The sequence below is a fragment of the Apiospora hydei genome (assembly GCF_038363865.1).
Source record: "Apiospora hydei strain CBS 114990 chromosome Unknown utg000004l_segment0_segment0, whole genome shotgun sequence".
Lineage (NCBI taxonomy): Eukaryota > Fungi > Ascomycota > Sordariomycetes > Amphisphaeriales > Apiosporaceae > Apiospora > Apiospora hydei.
In genome coordinates this window covers 5,768,010-5,786,608 of record NW_027117363.1, presented here as the reverse complement: position 1 = coordinate 5,786,608, position 18,599 = coordinate 5,768,010, and the positions used below count along the sequence as shown (strand labels likewise).

General features: G+C 54.9%; 5 protein-coding genes across 5 annotated transcripts; 3 read left to right on the top strand and 2 right to left on the bottom strand.

Moving 5' to 3' along the window:
* Nucleotides 1-683: 683 nt before the first annotated feature.
* PG997_004339 (heavy metal tolerance protein) lies at nt 684-3,670 on the top strand (the record flags this gene model as incomplete). Its single annotated transcript, XM_066808654.1, has 3 exons — nt 684-1,079; nt 1,159-3,317; nt 3,382-3,670. The coding sequence occupies 3 exons, from the start codon at nt 684-686 to the stop codon at nt 3,668-3,670; spliced, it is 2,844 nt and encodes a 947-aa protein (XP_066672272.1).
* A 992-nt stretch (nt 3,671-4,662) lies between these two features.
* On the top strand, nt 4,663-6,052 carry PG997_004338 (uncharacterized protein; the record flags this gene model as incomplete). The annotated part of the gene is made up of 3 exons (XM_066808653.1): nt 4,663-4,723; nt 4,857-5,365; nt 6,038-6,052. The coding sequence occupies 3 exons, from the start codon at nt 4,663-4,665 to the stop codon at nt 6,050-6,052; spliced, it is 585 nt and encodes a 194-aa protein (XP_066672271.1).
* A 735-nt stretch (nt 6,053-6,787) lies between these two features.
* PG997_004337 (carbohydrate-binding module family 18 protein) lies at nt 6,788-8,329 on the top strand (the record flags this gene model as incomplete). The annotated part of the gene is made up of 5 exons (XM_066808652.1): nt 6,788-6,888; nt 7,017-7,312; nt 7,377-7,876; nt 7,918-7,985; nt 8,035-8,329. 5 exons carry the CDS (start codon nt 6,788-6,790, stop codon nt 8,327-8,329), a joined length of 1,260 nt encoding a protein of 419 aa, XP_066672270.1.
* An 845-nt stretch (nt 8,330-9,174) lies between these two features.
* Nucleotides 9,175-10,695, bottom strand: PG997_004336 (longevity assurance proteins LAG1/LAC1; the record flags this gene model as incomplete). The annotated part of the gene is given in 3 exon segments (XM_066808651.1): nt 9,175-9,648; nt 9,741-10,152; nt 10,166-10,695. 3 exon segments carry the CDS (start codon nt 10,693-10,695, stop codon nt 9,175-9,177), a joined length of 1,416 nt encoding a protein of 471 aa, XP_066672269.1.
* A 1,417-nt stretch (nt 10,696-12,112) lies between these two features.
* On the bottom strand, nt 12,113-14,250 carry PG997_004335 (uncharacterized protein; the record flags this gene model as incomplete). Its single annotated transcript, XM_066808650.1, has 3 exons — nt 12,113-12,153; nt 12,203-13,508; nt 13,582-14,250. 3 exons carry the CDS (start codon nt 14,248-14,250, stop codon nt 12,113-12,115), a joined length of 2,016 nt encoding a protein of 671 aa, XP_066672268.1.
* Between the last annotated feature and the right edge of the window lie 4,349 nt (nt 14,251-18,599).

Here is an 18,599-nt window from a genome sequence, read left to right as displayed (position 1 = left end):
CCCCGTTCTAGTTGGCTCAGGCAGGGGCGCTCCGTACTCCACTCGACCTTACATAGTTAGTTGTTGATTCTGTTGCAACCGTCCGCTTGTTTCTTTTCAAGATCCCTTCGATCTTTTACGACCTTACTTCTTGGAACCCGTTCTCTCGCCCGGATCTTTGTCGGCCACTTTGTTTGTTGATGCTAAGTCGTGGACAGACAGCCCGCAGAAGCAGGCCTTGGTTCATCTCATCTCACCATCACAGTACACCACCGAGATCCTGTCGATCCCTGCCTCGAGGTGAGCATTTGTTCCTACTCTAGTCCCGAGTCAGTCCTACCAAGGGTGTGGCTGTCGCCACTAACACCGTCTGGTGACCCTGCCCCACCAGACTCGACTCTCTGCCCGGGATTTCTCTCTCTCTCGACTGGGCCGAAAGCGAATGATTGTTGATTTTGACTCTTTCTCTAGCCTCACAAGTTCTTGCGGTCTTTGATAGATCACTGGCATTGTTTTGTTGATCCGCCATCTGGTAGTTTACCCTTGGTGACGAGTGCTCGAGGAGATGACCAGCTTGGGGTTGTCCTGCAACTGAAAAAAGTAAGTTTATACCTAGTAGTCCTGTTGTGTAACACGGCCTGTACGTTCATTCGCCCTGCTCGTGCCGAGTCTGCTAGGTTGCTGACCTGCATCAAAAGACCACCATGGAATCGCCCGTACTGGTGAACCCCAGCGAAGAGCCTATAGAGATTCTGAGGCGCGTCTTCCAGTATGCGTACCCGGCAGTCCTCCTCATCGCCTTCCTGGTCATAGGATGTACCGCCAGCATCATCAAAGCCCTGCCCAGAGAAAATGCCGACGACACGAGCACCAAGGGCCCTGGTGGCAAGCCACTCCCCATTTCGAAGCGCAAACGAGAAGAGGGAGAGGAGGAGGAAGAGTGCGAACACCATAGTTCATGGTCCAAGGGCTACTTCCAGTATGCCACCATCTTTGCGACAATGACGTTCTTTGCCATGGGGACAAACGTGGCTATAAGGGCGCTTTACCATCGCAACGCGGCTGGCGACCACGGCTGGTGGTGTGGACAAGCCAAGACGGTATGTTCACCTTCAACCGTGTGCACGAGGCTGCTGCCATCCCCGGGTTCTCACGGGTTTTGCTGACATGGCTTTGCAGGTCTTCATACTCGGCTCGGCTTTTCTCTGGCTGTACTTGTGTATAACACTCTTCGACTGGAAAGTTAGCCCTGTATCGGTGCACTTTGTGGTCTGGTGCCTCGCTCTTGTCGGTGACCTGGTTATCTTTGTCTGCGACATGGTCATTCTCATGGGAGAACATAAAGTCATGGTCAGTCTCGACCGTAGTAAATATACGTTGGAGACGGGCCCAAACGGTTGGGACGTCGTTGACCTCAGCTTGTCCGCATCGCGCGTGGTTCTGATCGCAGGGCTGGTCTCTCTGTATTGCGGACAAAACGTTCTGCAACGATACGCGGAACGGCGAAGGTTGCACGACGACTACGAATCGGGCCCAGACGAGAGCTCCCCTCTGCTAGACCACTCTACGAATGGATATGCCGCCAATCACCGCCAGTACGGCCAGACCGATTCGGCCAACACGGATGATGGCACTGCGGAAACATCAGCGCCGACTGTCGACGAAGATGCCGGGTTTTACCGTCCCGAGAAGCTACCGCATACCACCTGGGTTGAGTATCTCCGGGGCTACTCTGTGTTCTTTCCTTACATGTGGCCGACGAACCACTTCCGGATCCAGCTTATTGTGGTCATCTGCTTTATCATCTTGATCCTTCAGCGCATCGTCAATATCTTGGTTCCGATGCAAATCGGAATAGTTACCACGCAACTGTCTGGTGATAATCTGAAGCATGGCGAATCGCTGGAGATGCCGTGGAAATCACTGGGCCTCTTGATTCTGTTCAAGCTCCTGCAGGGCACCTCGGGCTTACTTGGCTCTGTTCGCTCGCTACTTTGGATCCCCGTTTCACAGCACACGTACCGAGCACTTACCACCTCGGCCTTTGAACATGTCCATTCCCTTAGCCTGGATTTTCATCTGGGCAAGAGAACTGGCGAGGTGCTATCGGCCCTCAACAAAGGCCAGTCGATCAACCAGTTCCTCGAGCAGGTCACATTCCAGGTGTTTCCTGTACTCGTTGACTTGCTGCTGGCCATCACTTACTTCTATGTGAAGTTCGACAGCGTATATATGGTGCTTGTTTGCATCATTACCTTCTACTACCTGTTCCTCACGATTCGCATGGCCCAGACAACCGCGGACCAGCGCCGCTTGATGTCCAACGCGGATAGAGAGGAAGAGGCTGTAAAGAATGACTCAATTGTCTCATACGAGACGGTCAAGTATTTCAACGCCGAGGACTTCGAATTCAAGCGCTACAAACAGGCCATCGACACCTTCCAGGCGGCCGAGGCAAGAGTCCAATGGAGCTCATCCACTATGAATGTGGTGCAGTCTCTGGTTTTCATGGCTGGAATGCTCGTTGCCATGTTGCTCGGAGCTTACCAAGTCAGCCTTGGTCAACGGCAAGTGGGCGATTTTGTGTCCTTGATGACTTACCTAAACCAGCTCCAAGGCCCTCTCAACTACTTTGGGACGTTTTACCGGACGGTTCAGCAGGCCATGATTTCGGGTGAACGTCTCCTGGAGTTATTCAAGCAACAGCCGACTGTGGTGGACCGTCCCGGTGCGGCCAAGCTCGATACTTGCGACGGTCTCGTTGAGTTCCAGAAGGTTGCATTTGCCTATGACCAACGCCGACCAGCTCTGAGGGAGCTGTCATTCAGGTGCCAGCCTGGCACGACCACGGCGCTTGTAGGGGAGTCGGGCGGAGGGAAATCGACCCTTTTCCGCTTGATGTATCGGTACTTCAACTGCGACTATGGCGCCATCAAGATCGACGGCGATGATGTCAAGGATCTTACAATCGATTCCGTGCGACGACACATAGGAGTAGTCCCACAAGACCCAATCCTGTTCAACGAAACATTGCTGTATAACCTCAGATACGCCAATCAGGAAGCCACCGAGGAGCAAATCGTTGCAGCGTGCCGAGCTGCTAGCATCCATGACAGAATCATGTCCTTCCCCGATGGCTACTATACCAAAGTTGGGGAGCGCGGGCTTCGCCTAAGCGGTGGAGAGAAGCAACGTGTAGCCATCGCACGAACTCTGCTGAAGAACCCCAAGATCATCATGCTTGATGAAGCCACCTCGGCCCTCGACACCCACACGGAGCAGGAGATCCAAGGACGGCTGTCCAAGATCGGGGAGGGCCGAACGCTTCTGATCATTGCGTACGTATTGATTCCGGGCCCTGCCGATTGGAATACTTGTCAGACTAACTCCATTTCTTTGCAGGCACCGGCTCTCCACCATTACCCACTGTGACCAGATACTCGTTATGAAGAACGGGGTGATTGCCGAGAGGGGCACGCACGAAGAGCTGATAGGCAGGAATGAGATCTACGCCTCCATGTGGAACAAGCAGGCCAAGGCCGCGAGAGCAGCTGAAGATGCGCGCAATGCTACGCTCAAGGCGCAGAAGCTCGCACGCCGGGCCTCGCAGCCCACGCGACGTGAGGAAGACTCATCGAGCTCATCCGACGAGTCGGGCCTGGTTCCTTGGCCTCGGCTTAATACCAAATAACACCGAACTTGTTTCTTTGGACGGCACAGCATACATATACTGAGTCACTAATCCTGACCTCGTCCGCCCTGTTCCTCGGGGGCTGCCCCTTTCATTGCTTGTCTAGGGTGCTTACTGAATCGGGCACGCACACGCAACACACCCGGGGGCTCCTATATTTCTCCTCTTTTCCACACACCAAAACTTGGACACTACGAAAGACGTCCTCGATAATCTCACTTGCATAGGAACGGCGTTGCTTGGTTGGGTATGGCTTTTTTTAAAATAAAAAAATCCAGAGACGGGCAGATCTCTTTGGCGGCATTATGGATCCTTCTTTCTTTCTCTTTTCTGCGGACGATACCAAACCCGTTTTTTGAGTGTTGCATCTGGCATTACTACTACTACAGGGGAGTCTTGTGAGGATGAGTGGGCGAACAGCTGCAGGCGGATCCCAGCGCGGGTCCGTCTTGTCTTTTCTTTTCTTTTTCTTTTTTTTCATCTTTCTTTCTTGCCACGACGTGTTGATGAGTCAATGATATGCACGAAGATGTTGTGTAGCATAATAGATACAAATGAGATCCTGGTCCAAGGACGGATCACTTGATTTGCAAGAGAAGCAAAACGAGGCAATGAGGCCACGGACAGCGAGCAATATTGTGAGCGCCTAATATGCAATGATAAATATACCACTTATACAATCGTATGAATAGTATAAAGAATCCGTGCATAAAACACTCTTATACACACGTACGGTAAGCGATGAATAAGAGCTTTATTAATGAACACTTCACAATGTACCTACTTACCGACTGTGCCTAGGTAGGTAGTCGTACCTAAATGTGGGAGGCATCTGCCTCCTGGGCGTGGGTTAACCCACTTGGTACTCCTCTAACTGGAAACTGCTTGTCAGCCGAGCCGCCACCCTCCCACCCACTACTAATTGGCCCTTCTGGCCCTTCCACTCAACACATCGCGGTGTAGGACTTGTGATATCGCCGAATCATCCCATCATGTCGCACGAGGAGAACAAACCATCTATATCCGTACGGAAGTACATCAAATGGGGTGTAAGTTTGCGACACGTTGCTGCCTGCCTACCATTACCCCGCCGCCCCTCCCCTCATATTCTACTGGTCTGTTGGTCGGTCTCGACTTAGACCTGCATGCATACTGATCTTACTCGCTCCCTTCCGCCGCCATATAGGATACATTCCCGGTGGAGAACACATCAACCATCGTGCTCACGTCGCCCAAGCGGCACTTCGCCGACGTCCGGCTGCGGATCCCCATCCCCACCAAGGAGGAGGCGGCGGCAGCGGCGGGGGCGCCGCCATCCGGGACCCGGGCCAGCTGGACTGGGCGTTCGCGGGCACGTCGAGCCACGATGCGGCCGCGTCGCCGCCGCACTCGGTGTTCCGGCACTGGGTCGACTCGCGCCACCGGGACGCCGAGGCCGTCGTCGACGAGGGGGACATGGTCCCCAGCCCGCAGCCCGGCGAGACGGTCGAGTCAGGCCGGATGGTCAACCCGGACACGGGGCGGATGCAGGCCTACGAGGAGTGCTGGCTAGACGAAGAGCCCGGGGCGGGCGCGGCTTCGGCGGGGTGGGTGCTGCGGCATCACGATGAGGAGCGGGCGGGCGCAGGAGGGGCCAGGGGCGTCATGGTCAAGATTGGGGGCCGGGTTCAAGGCGTCCTGAGAGTAGGGGGCGAGGTCGCGGTCGGAAGGTGGAAGTGGTTCCCGGCTCGTCGCCGTCGTCGTCGTCGTCGCCGTCGTCGTGGACGGCGATTGCCGAGATTGAAGCTTGGCAAACACGGGGTTCCCTACGGAGTTGCCCGCAGCAGGCCCGGCGTCTGGGGACAAGGTACAGGCCCAAGATGGTCGGCAATGGGTTTGCCTGGAGAGCTGGTAAGGCATTTGTACTGGGTGTGTTTACAGACGAGCCCGGGGATTCGATCGTCTGCCCGTCCTGACATTGTATATGTCTATTGGAGATGCAGAATGAGATAATGGATAAGAGCAAGAGAGTACGATGCACGTCCGACACGAAGACACGCGAAGATGTCGAGAGACCGTTTCCAGGCAACTTCCGTTTGTAGCCCCTGAGGAGTCATGGCAAACTCATGCAGGTAGCCTCTTGTTACATGGCGCGTGAAATTGCTACAGTGGCCACTTTGTTCTTGGCGTTTTCCGTGGCCCCGAGGGGCGTTATGCGGCTGTCATCCCAGGATTTTCGTCTTATAATTGTTGTTCTTCTTGGCGCGAGTCAAACCAAAGTCTGGCATGATGCACTGATGCGAGATGGTGGTTGGAATTTGGGAATGCAACCCCCCTGTCCACCGTCCACCGTCTACCGACCAACATCGAACTGACTCGAAGCGCTAGGTCAAGAAGGTGTAAGTGGCAGCGCAATTTCCCAGAACCAACAACACTACATGCACACTTCCGGGCATGCCATGCAACCGTACCTTGTACCTGCATACTTGATGTAGTCTCAATCTATTTGCCGCTCAGAGGACGGACTCAAAGGATTCGGGAATGCGGTCTACCTGCTCCTCACTGCAGGCAACATCCAACATACATCAATAGTACTGTCCGTGCTCCTTCCTGTGGCATGAACAGCCGATTGCCCAACAGAGAGAGAGAGAGAGAGAGAGAGAGGGAAGGCGCAGGAGGGAAGCGGCAAGGAAGACGTGGCATCCTGGTCAAAGTCTAAGTGAAGGCAATCACGAACGAACTCTAATATATCAAGCCAAGTACAACTACAACTACAGCTACAGCGACAACTGCAAACGCCCGCCTCGCATGCCATCCCCAATCCCGGCCCCGGGACCCGAGGACCTGGTCCCGTCCAAGGAGGGAAAGGAAGGGCATCAAATGTCAAGTTGATGGTTACATGCACCCATGCTGTCTGCCGTTTGTATAGGTATATATGAACTGGACATCTTCCTATGGAAAATTTGGGTCTCCCTCTTTCTCAACACCCAACTCAAGGCAAACATCCAGCCGTCCATTCCTTTGCTCGTCCACATAAACGCTACGCTCTCTCTTATTCTCGGATAATTTCCTCTGTCCAATTTGTTTGGCTTTCCAGTCTCGCCTGTACGAGCCAGCCAGCCAGTCACCAACATCGCCATGAAGGTATCCGGCTCTGTCTTGGCCGGCATGGTCGCCTTCGGGGCCGCCGCTGAGGCTGGTTGCGCTCAGAAGCTGCGCAATATGGTATACTTTGACCAGTAAGCCCCCCCGTCATGTTCTAATATACACCATTATTTGGTGCTCCTTCTCTCTCTCTGCCTCTCCAGGGGCCAGGAGATGGGTATATTGTCATCTGCTTGGCTACTTACACGTGATGGCTTGTTAGATACCACACGGCCATCCTACCGTCCCACGACGTGACTGCCGGCATCACGCACGTTGTCATGTCTTTCGCCAACTCGTCGCTGTTCGCCACCCCCAACATGACCGAGGAGTACAAGCCCTTCATGGACGTCTCCAAGGTCCGCGCCATGTTTGACAACGGCACTCAGGTCGGTGTCGCCCTCGGCGGCTGGGGAGACACCAACGGCTTTGGCGCTGGGGCCAAGACGGAGGCCTCTCGGAAGCAGTACGCCCGCAACATCGCGGCAATGGCTACCAAGCTCGGCTTTGACTTCATTGGTGCGTGTTTCCTCCTTCGCCGATATCTTCTTCCACAGGCGACCCAGCTTACACATGACTGCAGATATCGACTGGGAGTACCCCGGAGGCAACGGTGCCGACTACAAGCAGATTCCCAACTCGAACAAGGTGGACGAGATCACAACGTACCCGCTGCTGCTCCAGGAGATCAAGGACGCCATCAAGCCGAGGGCCCTCTCCATCGCCGTGCCCGGGAAAGCCGTGGACATGATCGCTTACACGCCAGAGCACACGTCCGCCATCTTCGCTGCCGTCGACATGGTCAACGTCATGGCCTACGACCTCATGAATCGGCGCGACAACGCCACGGCCCACCACACGGACTTGCAAGGCTCTCTCAAGGCCGTCGACGCCTACCTCGCGCTCGGCTGTCCCGCCGCCAAGCTCAACCTGGGCCTCGCCTTCTACGCCAAGTACTTCCAGACGGCCAAGGGCGTCGACTGCTCCGGCGGACCCATCGGCTGCCCCATCCTGCTTGCCGAGAACGCCACTGACGGCTCCGACCTTGGCACCAGCGGCGCCATCACTTTCGAGAAGGCCAATGTGAGCCCGCCCCGCCGCCCACCAATCTGACCACTTCCAAGGACCAATCCTGCGGCACCGGCACGGCCTTCACTTGTCAGGGTCTGGCCGACGCCGGCTGCTGCAGCCAGTACGGTTTCTGCGGCTCAACCCCTGCGCACTGTGGTGCGGGCTGCCAGGCCGGCTTCGGCACCTGCATCGGGACCCCAGATCGGCGCCTCATTCGTGTCGGCCCTCAAGGAGTCCAAGACGGATGAGGTCGCCGGTGGACAATGGTGGTGGGACGCATCCAACGAGCTGTTCTGGACTCTCGACACGGTTCCCCTGATGCAGCGCAAGTTCAAAGAGATCGTGGCGGCGCGCGGCCTTGGCGGCATTTTCGCGTGGTCGCTCGGCGAGGATAGCTACGACTGGAGCCATCTCAAGGCCATGCGGGAGGGCGTCAAGGGTCTGTCCAAGGCTTCGAGGAAATAAGTCGGTCCTCAGTCAATTGGTTGTGGTGATATAATGTTTTGCGACTGCTGGACCATTAATGATCTCCCCAGGAGTGCAAGGGTATTGTCATACCATGTGGCTTGGGTAGTTTTGCATGTGTGTATAAGTAATGTGATAGAAATGAAGAAGAGAAAAAAAAGAAGAAAACAAAAGTTCAAAAACCCGGTCAGTCCATTGAAGCAATACCATCTCCCCCTTCTCGGCTCAAAATGCCGGTACTGTTCGAGGGTGGCAATAATTCGCTTCGAGGCTTTCACCTAAGCAGACCTTCGTACCTTATTTTAATGTTTTTTTTTCATTAGATATTAACTATATATGTATATATCCTCTATGTAGATGCATGTAAGGGGGCGAATAAGGGAGCTGCAATGAAGCCCCGTTCTCCCCTTTACCCTATACACAGATAGATAGATGCTCACATGGCGGGTCGTTTTGAGAGTATTGCCATCATCCTTTCGTCTGTGCATCCGTCCTGGTTGCTTTCTTTTTCTCTCTTCCTCCTTGCAAAGCCGGGTGCTTATTGCGACAGCGGATGCCTTGCCTTTCATTTCTGCTCTCTAGACTCCAACCTGCGACAAATGTCTATTGGTAGCGAATGAACTCCGTTTTTCATGACCTCTTCAAGCTTCTTCCCCCTTCCCCATTTCCCATACGTTCCAATGAGGGGTTGAAGCATACTGAAAAAAAAGTGAACGCCACAATGCCAGAGAAAGGCTCCGTCATATATACATCTTCAACAGAAGGGTTCGGGGGCAAAGCCAACAAATCCCTTCCTATATGAAGCAAGCGATATAATAGGCAGCAGTAGTAGCAGCTACTCCTCTCTATTGAGAAGCCTTCTTCTTGTTGTTGGGCGAGGCGCCGGATCCGTTGGCCCGCGCCTTGACAGCTCCATTGGCAGCGCCGTTGCCGTCGTTGAGCAAGGGCGTGGCTTCATCCTTCTCCTTCAGGCTTGCCGGTTCCTCCTCCTCCTCGGAGTCGTCACCGTCAGAGCGGTCGTCCTTGGCGACACCGGCGAACGCAAAGCGGTACGCGATGCGGATGATGAAGAAGAGCCAGAAGAGGTTGAGGGCCTGCAGCGAAGCCAGCAGAGTGCCCGTGATGACGTTGGAGAGCAGGCACTTGAACTGCCCCGCCTCCCAGTCCATCTCGTAAGGACCCACGGTGCGGAATTCGGTGAAGAGCGAGAAGAGGATCTTGAGGTTCAGGTAGTGGCGAAGGTAGATCCACATGCCCATGAAAAGGGCAAAGTAGGGTCCCATGAAAATGCTGTCAAGGTAGTTCATAGTCTTGGAGGTCTGTAGTACAACACGTGTGAGCTTGTGTATTTTCGTGGCACCAATTCTTCCTCAGGAAGAGGAAGGTACAGGGGGGAGGGGACAGAACTTACGGCGAGGAAGAAGTCACTGATGTCGTGGGTAATGTAGACCGCGAGACCCATGTAGGTGAAATGGAAACGGTAGCTCAGGGCGATCAGAGCCAGACTGACGATGTGATGGCCGACCAACTCCTTGAAGTCCTTGCGGCGCTTCTCGAGGCCGAGGAGCAGCACGATGGCCTGCTGAGCCCAGTAGGCGGCCTGGAACAGGTAGTAGAACTTGAAAACGGCCTCGTGGGTCTTGTGGGGGAAGTTCTCGTACATGCCGCGCGTGTTGAAGTACCACACGGGCGTGCGGCTCATGACGTACATGCCGACGGGGCCCAGGACGCCAAAGTAAATGGCCGTGTACGTCTGCTCCATGAAGCGGTGCTGCTTGCCCTTGGAGCGCAGGCCGCAGTAGCGCGCGAGGGCGCAGCAGCTCCTGCATGATGAACTCGCGGGTGAAGGACAGTACGATGGCGTAGAAGGTCACAAAGGCAATGTCCCACAGCCCCTTGGCATATTGGTGTGGCGTGTCTGGCTCGGCATCGGCCTCGAGCGGCAGCTTGTAGGAGAGGAAGATGAAGCGGGCGGCAGGGTTGGATTCGGTCGGGTTGACGGCGTAGGCGACGAGGAAGGCGACGAGGAGGGCCAGAGGGCCGGCCCAGGTGTGCTTGATGGCGTAGTGCTTGCAGCGGCGCACAAGGGTGCGGGCCTTCCTGCGCTTGGAGAACTTCTTGGTGCCGGCGGCCGAGGCAGCCTTGTCGGCGTTTGCGTTGAAGAGGGCCGAGGAGGACGAGGACGAGGGCGGGGAGGGGTTGCCGGCGAGACCGGTGGCTAGGCTAGGCGCGCCAGTGTCGCCGGCGCGGATGTCCTGGCCCAGGGCGCTGGACTTTCTGCGTCGACGGGCATTGTTGTCGTTGGAGGCCGTGTAGGGCTGGTCGGCGGACGAGTTGAAGGCCGGAAAGGGTTCGGCTCCGGCCATGTTGTGCGAAGGTCCAAAAGGAGGGGGAGAGAGTGAGGGAGGGCAACGCAGACTCGAATCTGGCGCTCTCAAGGTTTCGTCCGAGAAAAGGTTGACACGGAAGGACTTAAAGTGGCAGGGCACACAAAGAGTCGGGGCACAGCCGGCGGGATGGAATGGACCCCGTTCAGATGGCGCTGAGACACAGTAAGATAAAAAAAAAGACCCAAAAAGAAAAAAGATGAGTATGAGCGGGCTTGGAAGCGTCAATCGGAACCAGTCTGTCTGCTCTGATCGGACCAGGACCCCAAAGGAAAGTATCTAGTACGGCACTTTTGTTTTGCTCAATGGTAAGGAGCGAGGGAGAGAGAAAGAAAGACAATAAATAAATGAGAAAGGATTGGGTTGATGATTTGTCCAATTGGTGTTGCTGGCCAGAAAGTAGGCAGGTACTTAATAATGGGGATTCCTGCTCTGCTTTGCTACCACCACACGCTTTATTAGCACGCGACAATTCCAATCAGGCGGTCTTGGCAGGTCCTCCTTGACAACATCCATCCTTCACAACATATGTCCATTTTCACTTCCACTTCCATTTCATCGAGACCGCAATGTTCGCTCCAGGTATTTCCTGGATTAGGTACTCGCACCTTGCTGCACATACTGCCCGCTCCAGGCGCGGCAGAGCATAAACGACAATCAAAAGCAAGTTTGAAGAGGGAATTAATAGTGCCCGTCAATCCCGCTACCCTACCAAGTATATCCACTATATGCGAAAATAGGGGGCCGGTCCCGCCAACAACGCCTTGCTTAAACCCGAACCGTGACATCCGTGCATCCCATCCAAAGTCAGCTGCGCGCCTTTACCTTTGGCATTCTGGGCAGCCCGTGGGAAAAGCTCTCTACCGATTGGTCTTCCAAATGGGTATCTTTTTAGATTCATCAGTTGCTCGGCTGGCTATCAATCCCATGACACGGCGGCAGCAGCCCATGTAGCTCAAGTAGATAATCCCTCGATCCGTATGGCCAGCCGTCGCAAACCCCTCCTGGCCCATCGCCACAACCGGCAACGTAAATATTATATAGATATGTACAATCGAGCCAAGACGTCCTGGCTCGAGGTATGAGCCTCGCTGAAAACGCCCGTATATACTGCCATGTGCCCGACTAATCGCAAACTCCTTCCTTTCCCATTTTTGTAGACCATTCGATATCGTGTGATCCGTAATCCGTAAAGGTAAATATATATATAGATATATATGTATGCAATCCGTAAAACCCCTTAAAATGCACCGCTGCAATGCTCTGAAGTGACTCTAATAACCCAAGCGCCTCGCTGAATTTGAACTCAAACACCGACATGACCTATTCACGACGCGGTGTGGTCAGGATGTCATCAACTGGGCGCCTGGGCATCCCTGACGTCGGCGACAACCCTTCACCTGCTGCCGACACCGTCTCGCGCCGTGTGGGCCTCAGCTGCAGTGTGTCGTGCCGGAGCGCCGGACTAGGCAGGGGCTTGCCCTACTTGCTGCACCACGAGCAGGCGCTGCCGCACTATTCTCTGCTGTGAGGTGTGATTGCGAAGTCGGTGTTGCTTGGGATTCATCTTCCTCGAGTAGCTGCGCGAGTGCAGCCCCTCGCCGCGGGGGCGCAGGAATCACTGTCACTGGTAGGCTCTCGGTATCAGGAGTTGGCCGCATTTTCTCCCGGATCCGCTCGGCCTGGGTCGCCGCAAAATCTTCCATACGTCCTCTTATATCCCACCGATTGACCTCATCGTAGTCCCGCTGTGGGGCCGTCGGCCGTTGTGTGTGCGGAACCACTTCAGCCGGAGGTCGGTTTGCGTTGGTCCGGGACTTCATTAGTTGCGTGAATGAGGCCCAGCCAGCCCTGCTTTCTCTTTGTCGTGTCTCCGGCACCGCGCGACTCCGTTCGGGCGAAGCCCCTCTTGACCTTGGCGTGTTTTCTACGGGTCCACCTCCTTCCTGGCCAGCCTCGGCATTCGACGCAGTGCTGCTCGTCCTTGACATGGCCCGCCCTAGACCCTCGGTTGGTGTTCGGGACGTTGTATCGGACACAGGCTGGTACCTTACGGCGTAGACCGTACTGTCAGCGCTGGCGGTGTCCGTCCTGCTGACGGGCGTAACTGCAGGGGGTGGCCGGGAGGGCCATAATGGTGGCTGCAAGAAACGGGCCGCGGATCGGGCAGCGGTCGCAGCCGGGTTTCCCGTCCTTGGGCTCTGGGTGGCCGTAGTGGTGGCATTTTTGGACCTATATCGGCTTGCAATGGAAGACATTGCTGGCCACACATTGCTCCGTTCGCTGGGTGGCGGGCTTGATCCGGTATTGCCTGTCCCACTCTCCCCGCCATCGTCATCGTCTCCCCTTTTCGCCTTTCTTCGTCGAGGCCAAGAGTATTCGGACGACGGCAAATCAATCATTTCATCCCCGTCGAAAACCTCCCGACCCAAGATTCCATCCTTCTTTTCTTCCCGTTCCAGTGCTTCGATACGCTCCACCCACTCCCATACAATCACACTTGCCGCCGCCGCTCCAACCCATCTGACGTAGTCACCCCATGCGGTGAATTCGGATTTGGATATGTCCAAGATGAAGAAAACGACGGGGACAATAACCGCAAGAATGGATAGCATGGCCATCAGGGAAATGTTCTTCATCAACGGGTGGTAGAACGCGTATCTCTTTTTCATAAGAGAGTAGTAAATCACCCACGCAGCGTATAACAGTCCCAGCGACAGCTGAAAGAGGTAGTTCAGAGCGGGCACGGCGTCGGTGAAACTGCGTGGTCTGGTGTTTCCGGGGCCAGTGTACTGGAAAGCTGTTCAGCGCCCCGAATATCACGTCCAAGGTGATGAGGGCGAAGGCAGTCCATTTAATGATGACCTTCTCCCGTTGGCGGGGGAAGAGGCGGATCAAAGTTTGAGCCTGAGCCAGCCAGAGAAAGGTGTCGGAAATGATGCGAATGATTTTGAGCTGCGTGCCCTCGGCGACCAAGCGTTGTAGTTCCTCGGCATTTGCATTCCCAATTTTGTATTGGTCCTCGGCCACACGAAAAGTATCCACCGTCGCGATCGTGAGGGACACGGCGACGCTGAGAGCCGCGACTTTCTGCAACCAGGGACGGCCTCCGATACTAATCCCGTTATTCGGGCTGGTGAAACCACGCTTCCCCAGCACGACAACTCCACCATCTAGAAAGGACCGTGGCGCAACGAGAAGCATGATAACAAGAGTATAGGCAATGACAGTGGTCGCTGCCAGCGCATAGCATTGTGGAAAGGTAGACGCGTAAAAGGGGTCCCGGAGGTCTGCGACCTGGGGATCGCTCGTGGATGTCTCGTCAGTAGTGATGCCGCCATTGGTGATGATGGCGGGATGCGCGATGGGCGCCTGGCATGCCGGTTGGAAGACGGTGTCTGAGGACAAAGTCAGGGTCTGGCCGTCTCCCAGCAACAAGATGCCGTTTGCCGGCAAAGAGAAGCTTGAGCATCCAGTGATCCTCGGTATCGAAGCAGAGCTCGTTGCCGAGGGAAAGAACTGCCGCGCCTCCATCTTGAGGCAAGAGACCTGAGCGGCCAGCCGCTACGCGACGATTATCGAGCGGCAAAGACGCTATCTCGAGGCAGCCGCCATGGAATAGAGTGTCCCTATGCGCGGGATAACTGCATTGATCGCAGTATGTGGCTTTGTTCAGATGACGTCGGAATTTTGAATCGGGGGTTTGTATCGATCGGGTTGTTGTCGCCAGCGGTAACAGTGTCGAGTAAACGGTCGTCGGTAGGTTCGTCGGTAGGTCGTCGGTAAGTCGTCGGCGTCAAGCGTATTCGTTATCGAGTGCCCGGGCCGTTCCTCTCCTTCTCGTTCGCGCCACAGCGGTGATCGGCGATTGATAAGTAGTTGATGCAGCGACCAGTTAGCCTGAGAGTGCAGTGTCCGATTGAATGCGACCGGTTGTTGGCGACTTTCGACGGTAATTCGAGGTCTCGAAGGGGATCCGGGTAATTTGCGTATCGTGGTAGGTAGTCAGAATCAGCGGGGGGGATGGCGTCTGGGCGCCCAGAGATCTTTTGGGGGGGGACAAGAAGGGTTTTAGTGAAGAGCAGTGATCGAATGAGCTTGACTTCACAAGCCCAGGTGTACAGTATCTGCGGCACGGTCTGTCTGGGAGCATGGTTAGGGCGTCCAAGTTTCCGGTCGGTTGCCCTCACCCCCCCTGCCCCCAATACCAACTCTACGCGGGCCTCGGAGCCTAGTCTCAGAACAGTGAATGCCCCAGCCAGAGCAGGGACGGCGCTGCTAAGAGTGGCGATGCAATGCAAGCATACCCCGTCCTGATCCTGCCATCTCCAACCCCAACCCCAGCCTATGGTGCAAAGAAGGAGGGCAAAACCACTTAAATATCTCCAATCGCGTAGGGGTGTGGATGGACAGGCGACCAGAGCTTAGTAGTACCTAGAAGACAGGAAAGAGGGTCCTACCAGGACGGCTTGACCCTCTAGCTGGATTGGACTCTGACTCTGACTCTGACTCTGACTCTGTATGTGTATTTGGTGCATGTCTACAGTAGACTTCTGACAGACCGTCCCGGTATTGTCGCACGCATCAGCTCATCGGATTTGGTGGTTGTGTCCCAGTACGTGCGTGTCGTCAACGAGTCTGCGGGTTTGGTGCAGCATTCTGTCAGTCTGTCTATTTCCTTCGCTCGCGACGTCTCGAAAGTGTTTGGAGCCTTTACCAAATAAGGCAGGGGGCGCTGTACCGTGCTGTAGTACATGTAAGTACGGGCTACGAGTACCTAAGTAGGCAAGGCAGGCTCATCCTGGCGCGGGCCTCTCTCCTCACTACCACTACTACCACTCGCTAGAACAAAACCTCACCACCATCACTCCATCCGTGTCAACGTGCATACCGATGCCACGATACGGTGCCGGGTTCCGGTCAGACATCAGAAATCCGGTTACAATTCATCCCTGCGTGGCTTCTTCCATCTACAACTACGCAGACAGAACTAGGCTGGCGATGCATGCTGTGTCGGACTACTTCATACACAGAGGGGAGGGCCCTGATTGCAGTTCAAGCCACTCGCTGCTCATCCAGGACGGCTCAATGGCCAATCTGGAGTAGCGCAGTGCATGTGCATTCCTCAATTGATTCTTTTGACCGGCAATGGGGATTGGGTCGAATCGCAGCGACGAGACTCTATTGGGGATACATTAGGTACATATATGTAGTCACCACTGGAAGATGACAGTTGGGCTCCAGCTGAAACCCCAATGGCCTGACAAAAGCACATCCAGTGTGCGGAAGCGGCTCCAACGAATCAATAGGCAACTTTGCCCCCTTGCCTCCCCAGCTCAGCTGGTGTCCAGGCGTTTGGCGTCTCCGTACACAATAAGCAAGACTGCTCCGCCTTTGTGCGCAACTCCAGTGTTTGCTGACAGGATAGACAGTCATTACGAACAAATCACTCGTCCCATGTATCCCATGTAGGATTGAAGCGATTGATTGCCCGCTCACACGCTGGTCATTGATGTACGTGATGCCGTATAATTCCGGCCACTTCCCGGATCCCCGCCGCACTCCTCTGGGTTAGACCTGCCCAACCCCATCTTCGGCTTCTCCTCTCTCCCCACGATGGAAGTGGTCCTCGACAGATTTGGAGAGAGACATCTCTCCCAGGAACGAATGCCGATTAAACCAGGTACACATCTTTTGTATGTTTGGACGAATGGAGCGACACACATGGCGGAAAACAGTTGATGCGCAGTAGCAGCGTAGGGCTCGTCAAGAAACAGCGGCGAAGCAAAAGCTTACTTTGCGGTTGCGCCACCTGGGGCAAGGACAGTCAGCCGTCAGCAGAAGGCTTCGAGAGGAACGACTGGTTGCACGAGCAACTTGTTCATATGCAGGTGTGCCGCTGATAGGACATCGCTTGGAAGAGGTAGGTACAGGACAGGGAGCCCGGAGGGTATGCCTCGGTCTTATACTGTGCGTCTTATACTGTGCAACGCTTACTGCACCTCAGCTAAAAAAGAAAGAAAAAAGTATGCACGTGTGTGACTGTGGCTGTTGCGATCAATCCCCGCAAAGCACGACCACGACCACGACCTCGACCTCGACCTCGAGCACAGATTGTGTCGAATGGCACTCGGACTCGTTCCGAGGCAGGCAGTCTGATTGAATTAGCAGGTGCATCAAGCAAGCGCAGTCGTCACTCGCTGTCTCCGGGCGTCCTGGCTTATTCGATGCATCAATACTGGTTCACCCCCTATACTAACCGGAAAGGGGGAAGCCTCATGGCAGCAAGAAGGCGCAACAAATCGCTCGCGTCGCAGTGCCAAACACATGCTACACTACGGTACCGTTTGACAAGACACTCCGTTGAACCGTTCTGTCGGCTATGGGCGTGTGCGTTGCCAAGAGCGCTTTGTGCGCAGTGCCGTCTGATGACACTCGGCATTGGCAAAGCTTGTTGACGGCTTGGCGGGCAAACACAATCGAAGATCCCTCTCAGCCCACGCCCCCTTCGTCCCGTCGTCCCTTGTCCGCATCCACGTCGCGTATCGTCTCAGCTTCTTCGGCCTGCGAACTGGCCGATTGTTTCGGTTGCACGAGCCCCCGAAAACCCATGATTCGGTAGAGGCGCTAGGTGCAGTCTTCAATTTGGGCGTCAATTCAATATTGAGTCAATTGGGGAGACTTGGCTTTCGCTGAAGCTTTGCGATCTGCGCCATAGCGTGACACTGCTCCGGACTCCTCAGACGGTCACACCAGCTAAGGTTGTGCCTGCGGGCGTCGGGGCGTCGCTGCTATTTAGCTTCAACGGACTCCGGGCAATTTGATCTCAAGACTCAAGCTCCCTGGTTTTCTCTACCCCTTGTCTAAATATAGCTCTCCCATCCCACTCTTTGTCAGTGCAAAGCCACCACGGACTTGGTCTCTGCCAGTGGTAATGAACACCCCTATCAGGCCTACACCCTTCTGCGGTTCACCCAGAGATCCCTGAGTAAGTAGCTAGGTCGGTGGGCAAGAACATAAACTGTCGAGCCCCTTACGCATCATTGCTACCTAGGACCTTCAAGCTGCTTGCCAGCGAGGGTGGACGTTCAGCTGAGCTGGTTTGGAGGACGTCCACGAGGAATGCGATGAAGTTATATCCAAGTTTCCGTTTCTCCCGAGTCTGAAGCCAAGCTCTGATTGCTATGTAGACTAACTTTTGCTAAATCAAAAGTTCCATCCTATACTAAGACTGCCTTATGGCATGTCACTTGGCAAAGCTCTTTCGTTTGTAACTTCAGCTTGGCTGGCTGCGTTGACTCGGTAGTTGCTACAGCATGAAGCCTGAAACCAAAAATCCATCGACGGGTAAGGGAGGATAATGCTGGTAGGTTAACAAATCCTACTGGCCCCCAACCTAGGTCAGGGGTTCGTAGAAAGGGGCGCGCGCCAGGCTGGACACGCCTGGATGATAGCCCTTATTAAGTGTCCTGGAACATGTATCACAGTGGTATTCCGGTCCACGCATCATATCACCAAGATGTTTGCCCAAATGAGCTAGAACCATGATACTGATCGCCAGGAAAGAGCCGGCCTAGCAGGCTTGCGAATTATCAAGTATGTAACTATCTCTTCCCACCTTGGCTGGTTGCACCTTGTAAGATTTTAACGCCGTTCCCCCATTTCACCATCCCCCAGCTGGGATGGTCGTGTCGGATTGATGTTAATTACAGGTACCCGAAAGCCCCGGACCTAGCCCCCTTTGCCCCTCAGGGACTACTTTCTCATTCTATCGCCCGTGCCAGAGCCACCTGATTCCAATCAGGGCAAGTCCTCCAGTGAGGTAACCATCCAAAGTGGTGAGTTTCCCCAGATGAGCCTCGTCGGATTTGAGCTCGGCCTGT